Below are 24,002 nucleotides of genomic sequence, written 5' to 3'. Positions count from 1 at the left end.
ATGACCTACCCAAAATGAACAAAGTGGATATTGAAAACCTAAAATAACAATAAAAAGCAATGTAACTGAAGCACTAATACCAAGCCTTCCAACACAAAAACTTCTGGACAAGTGAATTCAATACTGAATTCCATCAGATAATCAGAAGAAATTAACACAATGCTTCTCAAGTTATTCCTTGGTATAGAAAAAAAAAAAAACCCTCCCAAATTTATTCTATGAAGCCAGTATCACCATGATATTAAAAACCAGCCAAAAGACCAGCACCCACATGATCCAAAATTTGGGAGGCTGAGGCAGGAGGATCACAAGTTCAAGACCAGCCTCAGTAACTTAGCAAGACCTTCTCTCAAATAAATTAAAAGAACTGGGATTCTACTTAGTGTTAGAATTGTCCTGGGTTCAATCCCCAGTACTATTTTTTTTTTAAAGAGACAGGAGAGAGAGAGAGAGAGAGAGAGAGAGAGAGAGAGAGAGAGAGAGAGAGAATTATTTTTTAATATTTATTTTTTAGTTTTCGGCGGACACAACATCTTTGTATGTGGTGCTGAGGATCGAACCCGGGCCGAATGCATGCCAGGTGAGCGCGCTACCACTTGAGCCACATCCCCAGCCCCCCCCCAGTACTATTAAAAAAAAAATCTAAATCCCGACAAGAACACTTCTCTGATGAAAGAAAACGACACACCAATATAATTGATGAACTTAGATAAAACCCCCTCAATATAGTAGCAATTCAAATGAAATTCAATAGCATGTTAAAAAGATCATACAACATGATAAAGTTGTTTTCATTACAGGAGTGCAACAAACACAATTCAAAAGAAATTCTATATATGACAAACCTAAAGCCAACATCCTATTTAATAGGGAAGAGCTGAATGCATTTTTTCTAAAATGAGGAACAATAGAAGGATGTTCTGCCACTATTCCTATACAATAAATACTCAATTTTTAGTTGAAGCATTTGGCAAGAGGCAGAAATAAAAGGGTTACAAAGAGGAAAGGAAGGAGTCAAATTGTCTCTGTTTGCAGATGATATAATTCTAAACTTAGAAAATACTAAAAGTTCCACCAGAAGATTCCTAGTGATGATAAACAAATTCAGCAATGTTGCATAATAAATAAATCAAGATATGAAAACCAATAGCTTTTGCCCACAATATGAATCTGTTGGGAAAAAATGAGGAAACTTGTTTCATTCCAAATAACTAAAAAATTCTTAGTAAGCCAGTTACAGGGCCGTATGCCTGTAATCCCAACTTGGAGGATCAGCAGTTCAAAGCCAACCTCAGTAACAGTGAGGCATGAAGCAACTCAGTGAGACTCTATCTCTAAATAAAAAATATAAATAGGGCTAGGAATGTGGCTCAGTGGTTGACTGTCCCTGAGTTCAATCCCTAGTACAAAAAAAAAAAAAAAAAGTTTAGTAATAAGTCTAATAAGTCTAACCAAAGAAAGGAAAGATCTCTACAAGAAACATTACAAAAAAATTACTAAAAGACTTAAAGTCATCTACATATAAACTAAAGCCACCTACATTAACTACATTAAATAAACTAAAGCCATCTGGAGATTAAATAAAGACATCAGATTAACTAAATCCACCTACAGAATCAATACAGTCTTCATCAAAATACCCATATTATTCTATACCTAGAAAAAAACAATCCTAAAAATCACATGGAATAACAAAAGAACAAGAAAAGCAAGGAATTCTGTAAACTATAACCTGAAGGCCTCATTATACCTGACTTCAATTTATACTACAGAGCCATAATAACAAAAGCAGACACAGAGAAAAATGAAACAGAATAGGAGCTACACAGACATATGAACCTTGATTCATCTAATTAGTGATAAAGGTCCCCAAATATACATTGGTGAGAAGAAATCCTCTTTACCCAGTTATACTGGGAAAATGGGAATATCCATTTATAAATGCCAATCCAAAATGTATCAAAGGCCTGAGAATAATCCCAGGAACTTAAAAACTGCTAGAATAAACCCTAAGGGTAACACTACAACATTAAGGAGTAGGCAGCCTTTTCCTCAAAAATACTCATATATCTCAACAAATAATATCAAGAACAAATAGCATGGGAGCAAAACAAAAATGCTTCTGCAAGGCAAAGGGGAAAAAATGAACAGCATGAAGAGACAACATACTGAATGAGATTTTTTTTGTCATTTACTACTGACAAATGATTAATATATAAATATATGGTGAATTTTTAAAATCTCAACATGAAAAAAAAATATTCATTCATCAACTTGGCAAATAAACAGAAACTTCTTAAAGAAGAAGTTCAAATGGCCAACAATTATGTAAAATATTTCAACATCTTTAGCCACCAGGGAAATGCGAATCAAACCTCTACTGTGACTTCATCGCCCTCTAGTCAGAATGGGCATCATCGTGAGAAATGGCAAGCATCTGGGGAAAGGCAACCCTGTAAAATGTTGTTGGGAAAATCATTATGTGTGGAGAGCAGTGACAGTGATTGGGATATCAGTGTCTGAGATTGGGGTCCCTAATGACTTCATGGCTGTAGCATGCTTGGTGCCTGGGAAAGTTTCTGTGCAAAGGTGCAGGGTGCCTGGTTGCTATGGTAATGCTTTCCATGGAGGCTCTGTGCTTGAGTCTTATTATCAGCCTCAACCTTGCTCTCAGGCACAGAGCTCCTGGGAATGAAGGAATTCTCTTCCTAAGACAACTGCAATGTTCCACCAGTTCTGCTGCACCTGAACCTGCCCACATAATAGTAACTTTAAACAATGGACTTTCTTGAGAGCTACACAATGCTCCTAACATTACACATTGTAACTGTAGAATATAACTGAGGAATAAGTTGCATAATGTTGCTAATTCTGTAATTTTCATGAACACAAAGAATAATGCTTGAATCTGATTAATGAGAAATATATAATAAAGATTGCTGGTGTAATTCTTTAGACCTGCTTCTCCATCAGAGAGCTTCACTCCACCCAATCCCAGCTGCTTTACCTTCAAGACATGCATATGTGAGTCCTATTTCTTCCAATCTCCCATCACCCCTCATGGAACCTCCTAATTTGGCCACACTGGTAGTGGCAATTATGAATACTTCCTTAGAAAACTAAAAACAGAATTATCATATGATACAGCTAATGTATACCACTCCTCACCATCTAAAAGACTAAAAAACAGCACGTTATAGATATATTCCTGTGTTTACAACAGCACAATTCACTATAACCAAGTCATGGAATCTGTCCAGATGTACATGAACAAATAAAAGGATAAAGAAAATGTGGTATATACACACAATGAAGCTTTATTCAACCAGAAAGAGCAAAAATCAGCTGTTTGTAGAAAAATGTATGCAAATGGAGAGCAATATGTTAAGACAAATAAGCCATGACCAAGTAAATGTTGTACATTTCCTCTCATATATGGAAGCAACAGAGAAAAAAAGAATCTCATGAAAGTAAAAGATAAAATATTAAGATAAAGGAAAAGAATTGAGAGGGGGGCATGGGGAGATCCTGTGGAGTGACATTGATCTAAAGGGGCATTCTGCACCTGAAGTGCTGATCTCTTCCAGGCTGGTGGCCAAGGAAGATAGAGCAATAGGAAATAAGAAGTTTAACTACTTTGAACCCTTTTGTAGAAACTCTTTGCTGATAGTCCTAAGGTCAATTATGGTGAAGATTTCTGGAGAAGCTTAAGATTTTCTGTGGAGAGGGGATGCCACTACAAGGTGAAATGATTAGATTATGACTGCAAACAAGTATTATAATTTTTACCAAAATTAGACTTTTGATCATTAAATATTAGCTACTCTCACATTTGTTTCAATACTTTTTTTTTTTTTTGCATTTGATTTTCACCTTTACTTTTTACTTTGCAGTGGACAGATCCTAAATTTATTTATTATTTTTCCTACATTTGTGAATGGATTTGTGTCTCAATTTTGACACTGCTCATTGTTAGAGTAATTTATATAATTTTATGTCGACCTTATAACCTATGCTTGTACTAAACTGATGTAGTTCTAATGTTTGTTAGTGTGTGAAAATTCCTTAGAAACATTATATAAAAGATAATATCATCTGCATATGCTATTTTTTCTTTGAAGTATAATATCCATGTTTAATATTCTCAGAATAATATTTAGTAGAAGTCAGAAAATCATACTATTTTTTTTCCTTTTTCCCAAACTAAGTTGTGAAGCACTTAGATTTCTATCATAAAATATGATTACTGAAGGTAGCTCTCAGCTGCCCTTTAGTGGATTAAAAAAAAAGTTTTCCTCTGATCCTAATTTGCCATATTTTACCATAAATTGGCATGAGATTTGCCAAAAGCTTTTCTGTATTGAACATTATTATAACATATTGCTGAGTTTGAGAGATGTCCCTCTTAGTCATGAGGTCTAATTTTCCTTTTTATGTTGTTACCTTCAGTTTACTAGCAGTTTTGAATATATTAGTAAACATCCATAATGGCAGATAGCCTATAATTTTCTTTCTTGTGATGTGTTATCTGGTAAACCTGGCCTTATAAAAAGAATTGGTAAGGTCTGCTTGTTCTCTTTTTAGAAGTAATCATGAATTATTATTAGTGAGTCCTTATTAAAAGTTTGGTTGAAATCACCAGTGTCAGTGAAGGTACCTTTAAAAAAATATTAATATGTGGTGTTTAGTTTTTTATTGGTTGGTTGATTTTTGATCTAGATTACTACTCTGTTGTCCAGGTTGAACTCAAATTCCTGCTTTAGCCTCACAAGTAGCTGGGGCTACTGGCACGGACTCTCATGACCAGTTTTTCAGGTTCTTATGAGCATATTTGTAATTAAGTTAAATTTTATTTTTGTCGTGATGGACAAAATGTGCGACTTATGCAGCTGAGGGGGAGAAACAAAGAATGTCCGTGTGCTTCTGCCTTTGTCAATGCTGTATTCACTTAATTCATTCAATACAATTTCACTCTATAGGTTCTTAATCAAGAAAACGACAATCCTTAATGCTAGACACTGCAATAGACATAATCAATTCACAGCAAAAAATTCCAGATTAATTCTAAGCAGTCCAAACACACTTAATCATGAGAGGCTCATGACAGACATTCCCTCTGCAGGATAAGTTCAAGTGTCAGATCAAAAGTCTCAAGCCTTAGGCTTTAAGTACAGCAGATGCACATTCACTCAGACCGTGGTGATTACGTCAGGAACCAAGGCAGGCTTCTCCTGGGGTGGAGCTGGCAGCCAGTTGAGAAGAGGGTCGTAGGAAGAAGTTGCAGTACAGTTTGACAGTGGTGTGGAAAATGCAGAGGATTAGGCAAACAATGAAAAGTGTTGGGACATCAGTCCAGGTCCTCATCAGGCTCTCAGTGTGAAGGCATCATTTTCAGCTCGCCAAATGTCTGTTCATTTGCTCTATTATTTATACCAAATCTTGGGGCTTTTGACTTCCCTTTTAATCCTTATCAGCTGCCACTGGGCCTCTAAGTGACATCATTCACCCCGGGGTTAAAACATCTGGTGGTCCCCACCTTGATCTTTTTGCCTTTCCCTCTTGTTGGATGAGGACAGCCTGCCAGAGACTTCACTCTGAGTTTATCAGTGTGGGAAGTGACTTGTTTGTGCCTGAGGGCCATAATGGAAGGCTCTGTTAGGCATGCCTGGTGAGCCTGCAGGTTTCAAACTGAAGTTTTTAAAATGGAGTTGCTTAGGCTCAGGCCTAAGGCCATCCTCACAATTTTGTAGGTCTTTTATGTTATTTTTCTTCACATCTAAGTCTATTAGTGTATTCTATATATTCTTGAAGTAATTTTTAAAAATCATGGCTATCTAGTAATTTATCTATAAGCTGTTATTTTCCAGTTTCTAGATTTTCTTGACAATTAAGATGGAATAATGAGAAAGAATAATGTGAGGAAACGAGGGTTCAGCATTTTGTGAACTAATGCCTTCTGTAGGATGGAGAATATATACTATTTAGCACTCACACTTCTGTGAGATAAATGAGACAGAGAAGCTAAATTATAAATTTGATTGGCATTTCTATAATAATTAATAATGCTTAGCACCTTCTACATACCTTTATACATTTGTTTAATTTTTAGGAAAATGTCTACTTAGGCATTTTACCATATTTTAATTATTAGTGTTCTTTTCTTGTTTTTTTATTTTTTGATGAGTTGTATAATTTTCTTATATTTTGGATATTAAACTTTTCCCAGATATGTGGTTAGCAAATATTTTCTTCAGTCCATGGTCTACTTTAACATTTCATTGATTGATTCCCTAGCTATATAGAAACATTTTTAGCTTCATATAGTCTCACTTGTTTATTTTTGCTTGTCTTGTACATTCTTTGTCCTATTGCAAACTATTACTAACACTAATGTCAAAGAATTTTTCCTATTTTCTTCTGGGAGATTCATGGTTTCAGGTTATATCACAATGAGCTCCCACCACATGCTTGTTATGATGGCTGTTAGCAAAGTCATAGTAGATAACATGTACTGCAGAGGATGTGAAGAACAGCAGACTCCTGGATTCACTTGTCAGAAATACAGACTGGTACAGATATCATGGAAAACAATATGGGTGTTTTTCAAAAAATGGAAACAAGATATACCATATGACTCAGATATTTTGCTGAGCTTATGCATATCAGAGTTTTTCAGAAAAAAACAAAACTAATAAAATATGCAATGTATAAGTGTACATAGAAGGGGATTATTAGATGGATTCACATCATTATGTAATAAAATTCCCAAAACTCCTTTCTGCAGGCTGGCAAAACTGGGGGACTGGTAACAGCTCAGTCCAAGCAACTGGAAGCCTCACACCCTAAGGAGGTCAATAAAGCAGCTACAGTCCGAGACTAAGGGCTAGAGAGACACTTGAGGGATTCAAGCCCACAATCAAAAGTTAAAGAATCTGAAGTCAGATGCTCACAGGTGGAAGGATAGGGGAAATAAGTCCAAGCACATTTTCCCTAAGCTTTTGTCATTTTAAATCCCAGTATTCAGCCAGAGGGAAGAAATACAAAATGAACTCCACCTGACTGGCATCTGACCCCAAATCCTAAAGGGTTACTTGAAACCAATACAGTGAGCCCCAGGAAATTTCCTATTCACATTCATGTCTCACCCTAATGTTCAGCAAGACCCCAATACAGTGGACACCAGGAATTGTCCTCCAGTCCCACCCTAATGGGTCCACAGGACCCCAGTACAATAAACCCCAGGTATTGCCCTCCTGTCCCAACCTAAACAAAGCCTATATAACCCAGATTCTTGCTTCAGTGAACCACCATTTTTTTTTGTCCCCAAAATAAGCCACACCAGGGTTCCACCAATTGGAATAAAGAATGGCTTGCTGATCCGAGGTTTGCTTCCTGTCTCTAGACTTCATATTACGTGTGTCGTTTGTCCTAATGCAGGTAACACATCAGAAAAAAGGACCCTTTCAAGAAGCTTGGATCTCAAGCCAGTGACAGGTTCCCCTTCTGCATTTTTTAAAACATAAACCTGTTGGTTGGTACTACACATTCATGAAGGTCTTTCCCACTGATGTCCAACCCAATCTTCTGAAAACACACCAATAGACACATTTACAGGTGTTCTATACCAATTTTCTAGACATACCTCAATCCACTCAAGTTGTAATTAATCATTAAAATAATTTAAAAAGATGAAATATGCCTTTATAAATATATACTCTACCAAGTTCATTGCAACAATATCCAGAATAGCCATTTCATAAAAATGACCCAAATGTCCATGGAAGAATAAAAATATATATACACACACATATATTTAGCTGTGTATATATACACACAAATTTTACATACATATATAATAATTTTTTTAGTTTTTAAAAAATATTTGGAGACAGGGTTTTTAAGATGTAGAGGGTCTCACTAGGATGCTGAGGTTGGCATCAAACTTATGGTCCTCTTTTCTCAACCTCCCAAATCCCTGGGATTACAAAAGGCATGTATCACCACACTTGGCTTATCATTCAGCCTTTAAAAGAAGTATGTTGTTGATGGGAGTGGTGGCAAAAATTGAAGGGAACCCTCAGTAATTTAGGAAGTTTTGCTAGTCTAGATTTCATCCTTAACCAATGTAATATAAAAGGCACGTATAATCTCTGCCTGGCAACCCATGCTTGTAATCCCCATGGCTTAAGAGGCAGAGGCAGGAGGATTGCAAATTCAAAGCAACCTGCCTCAAAATTAAAAAAAAAAAAATTAAAAAGGGCTGGTGATGTGAATTAGTGTTTAAGCACTCTGGGTTCAATCCCTGTTTTTTTTTTTTTTTTGAATGCAATCCCTGCCAGGAGGGGCCAGGAGGGGTGACACACACACATGTAATCACAGCTACTTTGAAGGCTGAGTCCAGAGGATCACAACTTTAAATCCAGCCTCAGTAATTTAGAAAGACCCTGTTCCAAAATAAAATAAAAAGGAATGGTGATATATACCACAATGCGCAAAGGTGTGACTTATGCATTCGAGGGGGAGAAATAAAGAATGTCCACATGCACCAGCCTGTGCAGGTCCCAGGTGCACAACAGACCTGGTCCACCCCTCCCCCTGCGGTGCAGATACCCACCAGAGCCTAGCCTCTGGTGCAGGACCACCCCTTCCAACCAATAGACTACTGAGGGAGCTGAGATCCAGCCCAGACCACCCACACCATCTCTCACAGGACCCATGCTCTCAGTAGGCCCAGTTCATCCCTCCCCCAGTGGGGCAGACACCTGCCAGACCCTAACCTCTGGCCCCTTCCTACCAACAGACTACCATAGGAGGTCAAGCCTGGTGGGAGATCAAGCCCAGCAGCCCAGATCCACCCCACCAGCCTATGCGGGTCCCACGTACACAGCAGGCTTGGTCTACCTCTCCCCTGGCAGGGCAGACACTCACCAGAGCCTCGCCTCTGGCGCAGGACCATCCCTTCTGACCAGCAGACACTGAGGGAGGTCAAACCCAGCAGCCCAGACCCACCCACACCAACTTGCACAGGACCCAGATCCAGGATGCAATAGCATTCGTTGGAACACCAGTAGGGTCTGGAAGTCCAACATCAAGGTGAGATACAGACAATCTGCTCAGATACTACAAGAATATAGGAAAGAAACTGTAATGTCTCAGATCCACACTGCAAGAAAGGAACACACATAGACCACATGAAAAAACAAGGGAGGAAAGTGCCCCAAACAAACCAGGACACTATAATAATAGAACCCACAGAGAGTGAAGTTGATGAAATGTCAGAGAAGGAGTTCAGAAGGTTCATAGTTAAAATGATTTGTGAATTAAAGAATGACCTAAATGAGCAAATACAGGCAAAAATTGATCACTCCAACAATGAGAAAAGAGAGCAAATACAGGTAGCAAAAGATTACTTCAAGAGAGATGAGACTCCTTGAAATGAAGAACACAATAAATCAAATAAAAAACTCAATAGAAAGCATAACCAACAGACTAGATCACTTGGAAGAAAGAACATCAGATAATGAAGACAAAGTATACAACCTAGAAAATAAAGTTGATCACACAGTGAAGATAGTTAGAAATCATGAACAGAATATCCCAGAATTATGGGACAGCATCAAAAGACCAAATCTAAGACTTATTGGGATAGAGGAAGGCACAGAGTTTAAAACCAAAGGAATGCTTCAATGAGGTAATATCAGAAAATTTCCCAAGCGTGAAGAATGAATTGAAAAACCAAATACAAGAGGCTTACAGGACACCAAATGTACAAAATTACAACAGATTTACACCAAGACATATTATATGAAAATGCCCAGCACACAGAATAGGATAGAATCTTAAAAGCTTCAAGAGAGAGGAATCAGATTACATATAGGGGGAGACCAATTCGTATCTCAGCAGATTTTTCAACCCAGACCCTCTAATGAGATCAGTCTCTTGGAGGCAGCATATTGTTGTCCCCCGCCCCACCCCCCCATCCACTAGTCTATGTCTTTTGATTGGTGAGTTTAGACCATTAATATTCAGGGTTATTATTGAGACATGATTTGTATTCCCAGCCATTTTTGTTTATTTTTGGGTATTTAACATGACTTGGTTTCTTCTTTGATTAGATCCACCCACACCAACTTGCACAACACGGTGAAAGGTTGGGAAAAATCATACCACTCTCATGGGCTGCAGAAGCAAGCAGGGGTCTCCATATTCGTATCAAATAAAGTAGACTTCAAGCCAAAGTTAATCAAAAGGGATAAAGATGGACATTGCATACTTCTCAAGGGAACCATACACCAACAAGACATAACAATCATAAATATATATGTGCCTCAAACAATGGTGCAGCTATCATCAAACAAACTCTTCTCAAGTTCAAGAGTCAAATTGACCATAATACAATAACCTTGGGTGACTTTAACACACCTCTCTCACCACTGGACAGATCTTCCAAACAATACTTGAATAAAGAAATTATAGAGATCAATAACCCAATTAATAACTTAGACTTAACTGACATATATAGAGTATATCAACCAGCATCAAGTGGATACACTTTCTTCTCAATAGCACATGGATCCTTCTCAAAAATAGACCATATATTATGCCACAGGGCAACTCTTAGCAAATACAAAGGAGTAGACATAGTACCGTGCATTTTTTCTGATCATAATGGAATGAAATTGGAAATCAATGACAAAATAAAGAAGAAAAATTTCTGCATCACATGGAGACTAAACAATATGCTACTGAATAAATAATGGGTTACAGAAGTCATCAAGGAGGAGATTAAAAAATTCTTAGAGGTAAATGAGAACACAGACACAACATATCAAAATCTCTGGGACACTATGAAAGCAGTATTAAGAGGAAAATTCATTGCATGGAGTTCATTCCTTAAAAGAAGAAAAAGCCAACAAATAAATGACCTCACACTACATCTCAAAGCCCTAGAAAAAGAAGAACAAATCAGCAGCAAAAGCAGTAGAAGGCAAGAAATAATTAAAAATCAGAGCTGAAATCAATGAAATTGAAACAAAAGAAACAACTGAAAAAATTGACAAAACTAAAAGTTGGTTCTTTGAAAAAATAAATAAAATTGACAGACCCTTAGCCATGCTAAGAGAAGGAGAGAGAGAACTCAAATTACCAGCATATGTGATGAAAAGGGCAATATCACAACAGACACTACAGAAATACGGAAGATAATTAAAAATTATTTTGAAACCTTATACTCTAATAGAAATTAGAAATTAGGTAATGTGAAACAAAATCACATTATATACATACAATTAAATAGTGTTGGTGAACATATGGAATAAACGCATTCTCATAAAGACAGAGTTTAAGCTGTTATTATCCATTTGTAGAAACTACTTTGTTATCCAACATATATTATACACCCACACCAGGAATACAGATTGAACTTACAGCACCTGTACATATGAGGATATAACCATATTCCTCCAGAGTTGAAACCCAGGAGCATGGTTAAAGAGGATGAACAGTTAGGAATAAATAAACAATAAACTGTGAGAAATAATAGTTTCTAGAAGCCAGACATATTTTTGTTATGTTATATCCACTGACAGATACTATAAAACACTATGTATGTTTTATATAGATGTCACATGAATGTTGCATTTCATATGGAAGCATATTTAAAAAGGAAATGTGCAGAATTTGAGAAAATAAAAATACAGAAAAGCAAATAAAAGAATCAATTACACACCCTACGTATAGATGATAAAACTCATCAATATAAAGATGACCATTTTGCCCAAGTTAATCTATAATAATACCCCATCAAAATTTCACCATGTTTACTTTTAATTAAAGAAGGGACCAAAACAAAAACTTCTAAAGTTCTCCTGGAAGGTTAATTATATATGAAATTAGCTAAGAAGTCTCTGAAATGTTAGAGCAAAAATACAAGTTATCATTACCTGACACTAATGTGTGGTATAAAATTATAATATTACAGTAATTTAAAGCTAATAAATATCAATACAGAGAATTCCATAGGTAAATCCATATGTATGTAAATATCACTTTTATTGTTAAGGGCAATAAAAGAGCCTACATAAATCTAAGCACATCAAGGAAAGTATTTAATGTGAATAAATAATGCAATCCAATCTAAAGGTAGGTGTTAGAACTATAGGCCCAGATCACTGGTAAGGCTTGTGTGCAGAATGTGATGCTGGAAATATATCCCAGCACTCCTCAGAAAGCAGATAGTAAGAGAGAGAATTTTAAAAATACACCAGAATATGAGCCTCCTGACTCTCCCTCCATTCATGGATATACCAAATAAATTATCTACTCAGTTTTGAGTCCCTCTTAAAGTTATAGGCACATACATTGGACAATTGAAAAAAATATTTACCATCAGATGAGTAGAAAAAGTTGGAGTATACTTGGGCACTAGCCTGCCTTGGGCAATGTGCCATTTAACTAGGACAGAATCCCCAAATCTCAAGGGAGGAGTTAAATCTCGAGGGTCCCAGTTTATCCTAAAAAGGGATTTGCCAGCATACTCTGCAAACTGCTGTTGACAACAGCTGAGCTTTTATCTAGCCAGCACCAAAGGGTTTACAGGGGAAATTTAGTCCACCACTGGCAGCCCAGGTGGTAGTTCAGCACTTCCTGAGCCCTTCTCCCTTGCTCACCTCACTAAAAGCCTAACAATTCTTTCTGTAAAGAATTTGTCACAACTTCATCTTTTTCCATTCAATGTATTATACCCTAAACCTCCAAGATTTGGGAGCAATGGCAACTGTGTGTGCATGTATCCCTAGATCACAAAGGAGTGGATTCACATTGGTGTACAAGCATTTCCATAGGCTATACAATCCCTACCAGGAGTGAGGGGGAAAAAAAAAGAGAGATTAAAAGTACTGATCCCCATTTATTTCTATAATAGGTTTACATCACCTTTCTTTCAGTGAGTACACGACAGCCTGGATTCTAACAAAATTGCATCAGGAATTTATTGCAGCAATCAACTATAAAACCTTCTGCAGCCTGAGCACAGCTGTAGAAAATGGCTAATATGAAAAGTTGAAGAATAACTAGTACTCCAATTATATGAATTTGGAAGAAAGCAACACTTGTAAGGCAAGGATCACTGGTAAGGCTTATATGCTAGAATATGAATTTAGTAGAGCCATTTTTTTCTTTTTAAAAAGCATTGGAAGTTGAAAGTTCTATAATATCTAACACAATAATAATAATTCTGGGTGCATTTCCACAGTAGTTGAAGTCAGTATGTTAGATAAATGGTTGCATTCTCATCTTCACTGGAGCAGTATTCACAGTAGCCAAGAGAAGGAAACAACTAAAGTGCCTTCTGGATGCAGGGTACACCGGGGGATTTCTCCCAGTTTTAGAGCACTCAGCTACTTCCCAGGGAAACTATGTTCCCTAAATTTAGACTGCTCGCTCACAAGATGAGACCCAAGAACTAATATTTCTAGACTCTCAGGAGAAATTAGAGGTGTTAGCTGTGGGATCCTCATATCAGACAGTTCTGAAACACAGTACCAGGAAAATACCAGAAGGGGAAATGAGAACCCTCTGACATAAATTCCACAAAGGGGACACTCAGCACAAAGACATTCTGACAGGCTGTCTGGCCTTGAGAGACAAAGGGAGAATACAAACATATATTATTGCAAAGGTCAAGTGATTCTTCTCTACTTTTCTATCATGTGAAATGCTCATAAACAACAACAAAAATCTTTGCCTTTGATTCTTTCTATAGTACTGGGGATTTGACACAGGGGCATGTTAAATATGAGCTACATACACAACCTTTGTTTTAAAATTTCAAGACAAATCTTTCTAAATTGCCCACGGTCTCCCTAAATTCCTGATGTTGACCTTAAAATTGCAATCTTCCTGCCTTAGCCACCTGAGTCTCTGGAATTATAGGCATGTGATATTACACCCAGCCAGTGGGGGAAAAAAATCCTTTAAATAATTTCACCCAATTCTTGGTAAAACAATTAAAAAATACTGTGTTCATCTGAAATGTAATATGGGAAAAATAACTGACAATACTGAGAAGAGGGGAAGTTATCATTGGGAATGTGGAAAGGGAGCTGGAATTTTAAGATTTTATTGACATACACATATAAAGGTTTAGGCTGGGAGACCCGGTTCTGGATTTGACATTTTGTTTCCATACATTGAGAACATTCAGGAGGATACAGGCAGAGTGGAACTCTCCTGTAATCCCAGCAACTCAGGAGACTGGGACACAAATTCAAGGCCACACTCAGCAACTGACTCAAAATAAAAAAAGAAAAAGAAAAAAGTACCAGGGATGTAGCTCAATGATAAAGGACCCATGGGTTTAATCCACAATGACACTATCCTCCCAGGAAAAAAAAAAAAAAAGCAAGCTCATCAGGAAAGAAAACCCTAGATCACTACAGAAAACACTCCCCTCGTGCAGGAAAACAATACATGGAGTTGAGATTTGGATCATCATTCCACTCCACAATCCCCCACCATCCGGGAAGGTGCTGGAATGCTGGTATATATGTGCTCAGACAGGACTTCCGGTAGGGGCTGAAGATAATCTGCAGGGATAGGACAGGACTTCCAGAGTCCACTGCTGATATAAGCCCATTTGACTGACCAGTGGGGATTCAGGGCTAAACTTCTCCAGAGGAGGACCCAGGCCTGAGACACTAGAGACTGCCACAGGATTCCAGGCCACAACTGCCAGTTCCCACCATAGTCGGTGCAGCCAATTTCAAACAGCCTCACCCCCTGCCTCAGGATGCCACTGCACATTCTCCATTTGCTAGATTTTGAGGGGCCCAGTGTCCTCCATATAGATCTTCCAGCACCTGCAAATCAGAGCAAACCAGGTCCCCTCGACATAAAAGAGGAAGCTTAGAGATGGACACCAACACTGGTGGCTCCAGAGAGAAAAGCCACGCCAGATGGTCAGAACCTGCTCCTCTTTACTGGCTGTGTGCTGGATTGGACAACGCTTACCTAAGGGGTCCTGAGTGGACAGGGCTTACCTCTTCACATGCTCAGACTGAGCCTAGTGAGTCTTTTGAGTGACAGGAGGTGACATTAAATGCAGAAATGAATGAGGTCACGATGGCAGGCCCTTGCCTGTAGCTTTTTTCTTTTGAGGTGCTGGGAATTGAAATCCATATCCTCAGGCTGCAGCTAATTGAAGGTAAGGTTTCCTTAGAGATGTGGGAAATAGCCCAGCCAGGAGGACATTTGTACTTAACCTTGAATATAAGGCCTTTCAATTTCTGGATTATATAAGTCTTATATTATTCATGGATGGAAATAACAAAGTGAAAATCCTGCAAAATTTCATTAACTTCCCTGCTCTCTTCTCTTATTAGGAAAGAGATTGACCTGGGAAGAATCACCCTAAGGCAACAATAATCAATACTAATATGTGGTGCAAGGGTAATTAAAAAAATTTCTAGTGTTCACATAAAACAATAAACAGTAGAAATTGAGTTTAATAACATTATCCAACATACCCATTATGTAAATATTACCAATATGTGACCATAATTACTAATGAAGTATTTTGCAATTTTGCAAAATTTTGCAATTTGGCCTTAGACCTAATGGCCAGTCCATTACATTTTTTTCTTCCTATGATGAAAGCCCCTCAATAAGCAAGGGGTTTGGAATCAAGATGAATTTTGTTGCGGGGCTGGGATTGAGGCTCAGAGGTAGAGCGCTCTCCTAGCATGGGTGGGACCCGGGTTCAATCCTCAGCACCACATTAAAAAAAAATAAATAAAGGCATTGTGTTGGGACCATCTACACCTGAAAAATAAATATTAAGAAAAAAGATGAATTTTGTTGCATGTGGCACACACCTGTGATCCCAGCAGCTTGGGAGGCTGAGGTAGGATTGCAAGTTCAAAACTGAGCAACTTAGCAAGACCCTGTTAACTAAATAAAATATTAAAATGTGCTAAGGATGTGCCTCAGTAGTTAAGTGCCCCTGGTTTCAATCCCAGTATAAAAACAAACAAACAAATTGCATCTAATTTGAAACCCAAATACCTCCACTACACCACATGACTCATACAACTTTTCTTATTAATTTAGGAGTTGTTAGTGATATTTGTTCAAAAAAGCAGGATTTCTATGTATGAGTGTGTACATACTACTATGTAATATATACACTTATATATTGTACACTATATTTACATATACATATATATTGCTTGCTGTCTGATATATGGAATGGAATGGATCATGGCCAGCATTTGGTGGAAAAATGTCTACTTCTGGAAACTTTCTGGGTAAACTCCCTGCTCTCACACAGGGCAATATCTCTCTTTTGAACCTGAGAAGAAATATTGGTAAAGAACTGTATTCCTCACCTAAAAGAAATGCACTCAATAGACTTACCTACACCTATGTGTGTGTGTGTGTGTGTGTGTGTGTGTATAAATAAATATGTATATATTATATATAATAAGCACATATGTAATATCTATATATAATATATAAACAAAACCTTTTCATGTACCTGATTGGTTATGGGGCTCCCTTTCCAGGACCCAGGAAAGTCCTGGTTCAATTTATAACAAGGACTGACACCAGCCAGAAGTATTCTCAACCCTCCTCTACAATCAGCAAATAATAAAGGTTTCTATGTCATTTTCTAAACATAGCTAAACAGTAATAGAGGCATAAAGCAGAAAAATATTTTGTCAGGAACACAAAGTAAAAAGACAAGGAGAAACACAATGAAGTTTTGCCACCTTGAACACAAGAGAATTGGAATCTGGAATTCAGACAAAGAAGATTCAATCTTTTATATTTGGGAATGTGGATGACATGGTTGTCTACAGTGAAAAGATTATTATAACCTTTTGAAAGAAAATTCATGTGAATGGCAAATAATGGTTAAACAATTAGTATCTGCAAAGTGGTTTGTTAGATGTGGGCCACAGCACATACATGTATTAGTAGCTCCATGAAGAGCATTATTCATCTGTGTCCCCTAAAATCATTCCCATTGTAAAGATGAGAAAACACAGGTTTCTGGACATTAAATGGAAACTCGGTAGCACACAGAGAACTACCCAGAGACAGAACTGTATGAAATCCCTTCAAAGCTCCTCAAAGGCTGGTTTGCTCCTGATATAGTGGATGTCAGTCTGGAGAAATATTTTCTCTCCATTTTGAAGAGAGTGCCTAGAAAAGACATCCCAGGAGCAACACAAGTGTTTTTCCTTCTTTAAGGTTAAGGAACTCTTCACCAGCACAACTATCAACCCAGATTCCTTATGAGGGTAAATGCTTAGAGCTTTCAGGGTGCAAAAAAGCACACCACAGGACCGGAGTCTGACTCAGAAAAGAAATACATCTAAAAGGCTTATAGCAAATTGAAAAAAAAATGATGTAACTATTTCAAAAAATAAATATGTCTCAGCACATCATTCAGTAAACAATAAATTATGGATGAATATTTCTAGGATTTGCCAAATCTTATCGCATATGATTTTGTAGTAAATTCCAAAATCCAGATAATAAAATGCATGATTCACTGTCAAAAACATTCAAAAAGAAAAAAAAAAAAAAACCTTCAAGGAAGAGGAGTGTATGTTTTAGTAAATGTGTCATTCAATAATTTATTTACTTACTAAATAATTTTGAGGAAATATATTCATTTTCCTGCAGCCATAGGGAAGGGAGATTTTCCTTATTTATTTTTCCTGTTAGAATTTCCAAATATAAGGGCTGGGTATAGCTCAGTTGGTCGAGTACTTGCCTTGCATGCACAAAGCCCTGGGTTCAACCCTCAGCACCACAAAAAAATAAAAATAAAAATAAAAGAAAGAAAAAGAATAGAATTTCTAAAGACAAGGTCTAGAATTTCATTTGAAATAACCTCTAAATATAAAGCAGACAAGAAACATACAATATATACTCAGGGGAAGAAAAAAGGTGATTTTTTTTTTGATAATTAAAAGTAAAATTATTGGCTTTTTCTTGAAATGAAACTCTATCTCCCTTGTTGGATTTATTTTCTTATTTTTGAAGCCAGAAACCACAAAAGAAATACAGGGAAGAGCCTTGAACTGCCAATTCATACAGGAGATAATCTAAGTATTCAATAATCATAAAAAATTCAACATCTTTAAAAATTATAGAAATATAAAATAAAATCCCATCACAGACAAAATTAAATATTGATGAAGATATAAAACAAATGAATACTCATAAACTCAAGTGCAGTTTAAGTTATTATTACCTGCTTGTGGAAACTGTATGCTATTGAATATATACAATACTCCCCATCATAGACTTACTGAAATTACAGCATATGTGACCATGATAATATGTAAGAACACAACAGTACTCATCTAAACACTTGAAACCCAGGGGGATGTTCAAGAGAATGCACATCTTGGAACAGATAAATAATAACCTGTGGAAAAATAGTCACTAGGGGCCAGTCACATTTTTGGTCATAGTTATCCAGTTTAAAAAATAGTGTAAAACACCATGTTTAAGTTTTATATATGCATGTGTATTTCACATGTACACATGTTTAGAAAGAAAATATGTGGAACTTATGAGAAAACAAAAGTCATCAGAAATACATCAGAGACTCAATTACACATCCATGTGTACATGATAAAACTCATCATTATAAAAATGACAATTTTTCCCAAATTAACCTACAAAATATATTCCCACCAAAATTGCTATTACATATATGAATATATCACAGTAAATTCTAGCTTTATGTGTATCTATAAAGCAGTAATTTTAAAAACTATAAATAAATGGAAGAGAGGGAAGGGAAGAGGGAAAGGGGAATCACTGGGTAATGAAGTGGAGCAAATTATATTCCATACTTGTATGATTATGTCAAAATGAACCCAATATTATGTATAGCTATAATGCCATAACAAAAAAATTCAACATTCTTTACTTTTAATGAAATAAGTAACCAAGGCATGAAGTTCTAAAATTCATCCACAAAGTTATATATAACTTTAGCCAAGAAACTTTTCAATTATAAGAGCAAAATAAGTACTTATCATTACCTGACATTCATGTATATTATAAAACTATACTATGTTACCATAATATCAAGGAATCACAATTTAGCAAAATCAATATATGAATCCATATGTATGTAAAAAATATATACTTAATTGCAATAGAAAAGTCTAGATAAATCAAACCCTAACAAAGCCAATCTCAGCAACTTAGCTAAACCTGTCTCAATAAACAAATACGTAAATAGTACCAGGGATATATATAGCTCAGTAGTATAATATCCCGCAGTTCAACTTTCAGTAACTAAAAAAAAAAAAATGAAAACGAGCTAGCTCAGGAAGAAGTGAGGTCCCTATAGACCACAGCTTCTCTCCTGCAGGAAAAGAACATGTGGAGATGTGATCATGATGATCGTCCCACCTGTCACCAGCGCTCGTCAAGAGTCTGGGTTGCAGGCGCACACCTGCCAGATAGTATTTGACGCAGGGGCTGAGGAGGCCCTGCGAGGATAAGAAAGGTGGCTATGGATCTCTGCCACTGACGTCTCCCCACCTAGATGGCCGGTAGGACTGGGGCATACTGCCCCAGCGGAGGGCTCAGCCTGCAGGCTCCAGAGACTGCCGGAGTCCCGTCTGCGAGCTCCCGGTCCTGCCACAGCCGGTGCCCAGGTTCCCAGCCTCCCTCCCCAGCCTCCCTGCCCAGGCTCCAGGTGCCACTGCACACTCACCATTCCCTGGTGCTCAGGAGCCAGGCTGCTCCCTAAGGACCTTCAGAACCTGCAGAGCCACCCGGACTCCGAAGCTTGAGAGTGAAACTTGGAGACAAATGGCAGAAATGGCGGACTCCAGGGCGGGGGAAAGGACCCGATTGCGGAAGCCCGCCCCCTCCTCGCTGGCTGCACACCGGATTGGACAGTTCTCACTAAGTGCTCGTGAATGGACAGGGCTTCAGACTGTGCCCCTGAGTCTGAGCCCGTAACCTTCTTTTTGAGTAACAGGAAATAATACCCAATCCAGTCATGCATAAGGCCAGAATGACAGATTCTTGGTTGCAGGTTCTTTTTTTCTTTTTTTTTCTTTTTTCTTTTGAGGTCTGGTAATTACACCTCAGAGCCTCAGGCTGATGCTATTTTATGGCAAGATTTCCTTCCAAAAGTAGGATCTAGACCAACCAGCAGAACATTTGCATCTAACCTTGCGTATAAGGTCATTTCAGTTTATGGATTATATATGCCTGTATATTATTCATGAATGAAAATAATGCAATGACAATTACTATAAAATTTCATTTAACTTTTCTGGCCTCTGTTCTTGTTAGGAGACAGATTGAAATTTGAACTGGGGAGCAACCCCCAAAACAACAATGTCCAATGAAAACAACACGTAAGGCACAAGGGTAATTTAAATATTTCTAGTATTCACATTAATAATGTTAAAAGTGACAGTTGAAATTGATATTAATAACATAATTCAGAATATCTAGAATATTATCTTTCTGTGACTAAGAATACTACTAATGAAGTATGTGTGCTTTTGGAACTACATCCTCAAGTTTGACTCGCTCCATTATATCTCAGTTCACAGGAACCACATTCCAGATTTGAGCGCTATGGATCCCCTAATATCAGGGACTTTAAGGGCATGGTCTATCTCTTTATATGCTAGAGCTGAGCAATACAGTTTCTCACTAATATTTCTCCTCAAGCCCCAAAATTAGGAGAAACAGTGCCCTGAGTGGGAGCAGGAAGCTCCAACCAGGAAGTGTCCAAAAGTAGATCACTCTTTCCCACATCATACTGGTCTCAGGTTCTTTCCCATTGTAGGTATTGGACAGCAAGAAAAGGAAGATGGGGGCTGGGACTGTGGCTTAGCGGTAGGGCGCTAGCCTAGCACGGGCAGGACCCAAGTTCCATCCTCAGCACCACATAGAAATAAAGGCATTGTGTTGTGTCCATCTACACCTTAAAAAAAATAAATAATTTTTTTTTTTTAAAAAAAGAAAAGGAAGATGGGATCCCAGGAGGTTAGAAACACATAGGCTGTAATCTTCAGCAGTCTTTACTCTATTGTTTAAATAAATCAAATGCAAACATATTTGGCAATTTGGGTTTATACCCAATGGCCAGGCTGTATTATATGTTTTCTCTTGTGGACAGACTCTCACAACTAATAATCAGGTGGGCCAGGACACAGGATGAGCTGTGTCTGATTCCAAAACTGAAACACCTCCACCAGATCACAAGACTCTTGCAACATTCCTTATTCTCATCAGACTTGGAAAGTGACTTATTCAAAAGAGCAGGCTTTGTGATATATGTACATAAAATGCAGTCCTGCATATTACAGAGTGCCACACAAACAGAACATTCTCATAGATCTCTGTTATCTTGGGGCTCCCATTCCAGGCTCCATGGAATCATGTTTCAGTTTACCTCAAGGGCAAACACCAGCTAGAATTTAATCAACACCCTTTACAAATGAAAATATAGGTTGATATCGAATATATGTAAGTTTAATCAGGGTTTATAAATTATAGAATAGGCTGATTTAGAGGGATGTAAAGGACTACTAAGCTCTATGTTTTCAAAGCAAAGAGGGACAAGGCTATAGAGGCCTGCAGCACATTTCTTTTGTTGATGGCATAGAGCAAAAGGAGGCCAAGGATGACATATAATTATTGGCAGTACACGAAACATCAGAGAATTGGAATCTGGAGGTCAGACCAGGAAGATTTGAAATACTGTATTGGGGCATGTGAAGGACATGAGTGCCCATGATAAATAGGTTATAAACTTCTGAAAGAAAGTTGATATGGTGTCAGAGAAGGTTAAGCAGTATCTACACAACAACTTCAAGGTGTTTTATCAGCTGTGGAAGCACAGCACCTACTTATATCAGAGCCCCCACGAAGCCATTATCCACCTGAGACCTCTAAAACATCCAATTGTAGAGATGAGAGAACACAGGCTTCTAGGTATCAAATGGCTTCTCAGCAAGCAGCTTGTGTCAGAACTGAGAGCTGCCCAGAGAAGAACTGCATGAAATTCTTTCTAAGCTTCTCAGTCTGGTTTGCTACTGATATAGGGGATGTTGCAGGTTTGTCTGGTTTGTCACCTCTCAAATAGAGAAATATTATTGCTTCTCCATTTTAAAGAGCAACCCTAGTGAGGATGTCCTAGGAGGTCCCTTTGAGTTCAGAGACTATGGTTTATCCTGCTTTCATGTTAAGGGAAGACTTTAGTAACAGGTTCCTCACTGGGGCAATTACAAGAGAGCACAAAACAGGGCCCAAAATATGGGTTGGACTCAGGGAAGAAAAAAATCTAAATGGTTGATAAATCAACTGAAAGGTAACTCAAGTTTTCAGTTGGGAAATTGGAAAAAAATAGAACAGTGTGAATTTAGTTGCCACATGGAAAAGAGATTAATCAAGAAAAATAATTTTTAAAATGCCAACACCCAGAGAAGCCTGGCTGCAGAGAAGCAGCGACAACCAGAGATTTCTTGTGGCAATGTAACTTCAGCAGCTCTTCTGTGCTGTAATCTGATTGTAGCTGTTAAAATGTCACATGTGCATATCCCTTCACTCAGTATTCCCTTTCCAGAAAGTCTGCCTTCAGCAGGAGACTAGTTTATGTTCTTAGCTGAATTGTGTCCCCTCCCCAAGTCTCATATATTGTGGTTCCAAATACCTAGCGCCTCAGACTGTGAATCTATTTAAATATATAATTTTTAAAGACATAATTAATGTTAATCTAGTTAATTGGTATAAAGTCTAATCCAATTAAATTTTTCTCCTTATAAAAAGCAACAATAAGGACACAGAGAAGCACAGAAAAATTTCATGCAAACTTAGAGACAGAAGATAGCAATAGACATGTCACAGAGTGGAGTCAAAGGAAATCATTCCAGCAGGCACCTTGATATGGAGACTATGGAATTAGCTCAAATAAATTTCTGTTTCACCTCATTTGTTACATTGCCATGACAGACTAGTGGTGCTGATACAATCCACTAGGACATGTATACTCTGTCCCTGCAGCTTGGCTGAATGAAGTAACAATTGAATCACATCACATTCCACCAGCATGGAAAGGCTAAACTGCTGCAAGAAATAACATTTTTTACTGCAGTATTATGAAGGCTTGTGAGAACATACTCCTTATCTTATGGGGCCATAGAGAATTGTTTTGTGGTATATTATATGAAAAACTTGTCTTACCTCATTTGTTTGTGAAACTCTCTTCTTTGTGTCAATACTTCCCTGGTAAAGGAGTTAGTTTTTAAGCCTTGTAAAAGAAGTAGAAGTATAGTGATGACTGGTACATGGGCTACCTGGGGCAGGTAGCTAAAACAAAAACAGTAGCATCAGAAAAGAAATATTTAGTGCACAGTAAACATTGAAAATGATGTGGAAATAGTTTCTCTGTTATTTCCACAAGTATGTAATCTAGAGATTTACACCTATTAGGTTGCCAAGGGAAGTAACACAGTCTAGATTTCTTTGGGAATTGGAATGTAAGTCTTTCAAGTGGTAAATTCCTGGTATAGTGTTTAGGGGAGTCTCCATATTTGGTATTTGTCCTGGACCTATCTTGGCTATCTCCAATTCCTGGCTGTGGAGATCCTTCTCCAGAAGTCTAATCTAACCTTAGAACAGAGATATTGTTGGTTGTGTAGTGCCCTTGTTCTTTCCCTAAGATACAAAATGAATAAATAGCTCCAAGATGATCTGCATAGAAGTCTGCAAAGAGATTGTTTTACATGTAGGAAGATAATTAGCTCTGGTCATCCTGGCTGCCTCCACAGGGAGCACTCCCATTGAAATTTTTTATACCTAGATTAGCTATATACGAATATAGGACTCCATACATTGGCGACACTGGGTTATGGTGTTACTTGAGTTCCATTACCTCATTCCATTACAATGCTAGAGGAGCAGCCAGAGTAAAGTATTCACTTGTGAATATTCACCCTGAT

At 37.6% G+C, this 24,002-nt stretch overlaps 1 protein-coding gene across 1 annotated transcript in view; it reads right to left on the bottom strand.

Moving 5' to 3' along the window:
- LOC107160612 (zinc finger protein 420-like) overlaps positions 1-19,879 on the bottom strand; it is a 32,510-nt gene extending 12,631 nt beyond the window's left edge. The window contains exon 1 of the mRNA XM_015507277.2: positions 19,751-19,879. Within this exon, the coding sequence (XP_015362763.1) occupies positions 19,751-19,753 (3 nt within the window). The 5' untranslated portion in view covers positions 19,754-19,879. The remainder of the gene's footprint in view (positions 1-19,750) is intronic.
- Positions 19,880-24,002: the final 4,123 nt, after the last annotated feature.

This window comes from Marmota marmota, unplaced genomic scaffold (assembly GCF_001458135.2).
Source record: "Marmota marmota marmota unplaced genomic scaffold, marMar, whole genome shotgun sequence".
Classification (NCBI taxonomy): domain Eukaryota; kingdom Metazoa; phylum Chordata; class Mammalia; order Rodentia; family Sciuridae; genus Marmota; species Marmota marmota.
Note: the sequence above shows the minus strand (reverse complement) of the source record. Positions and strands in the feature narration are given on the sequence as shown.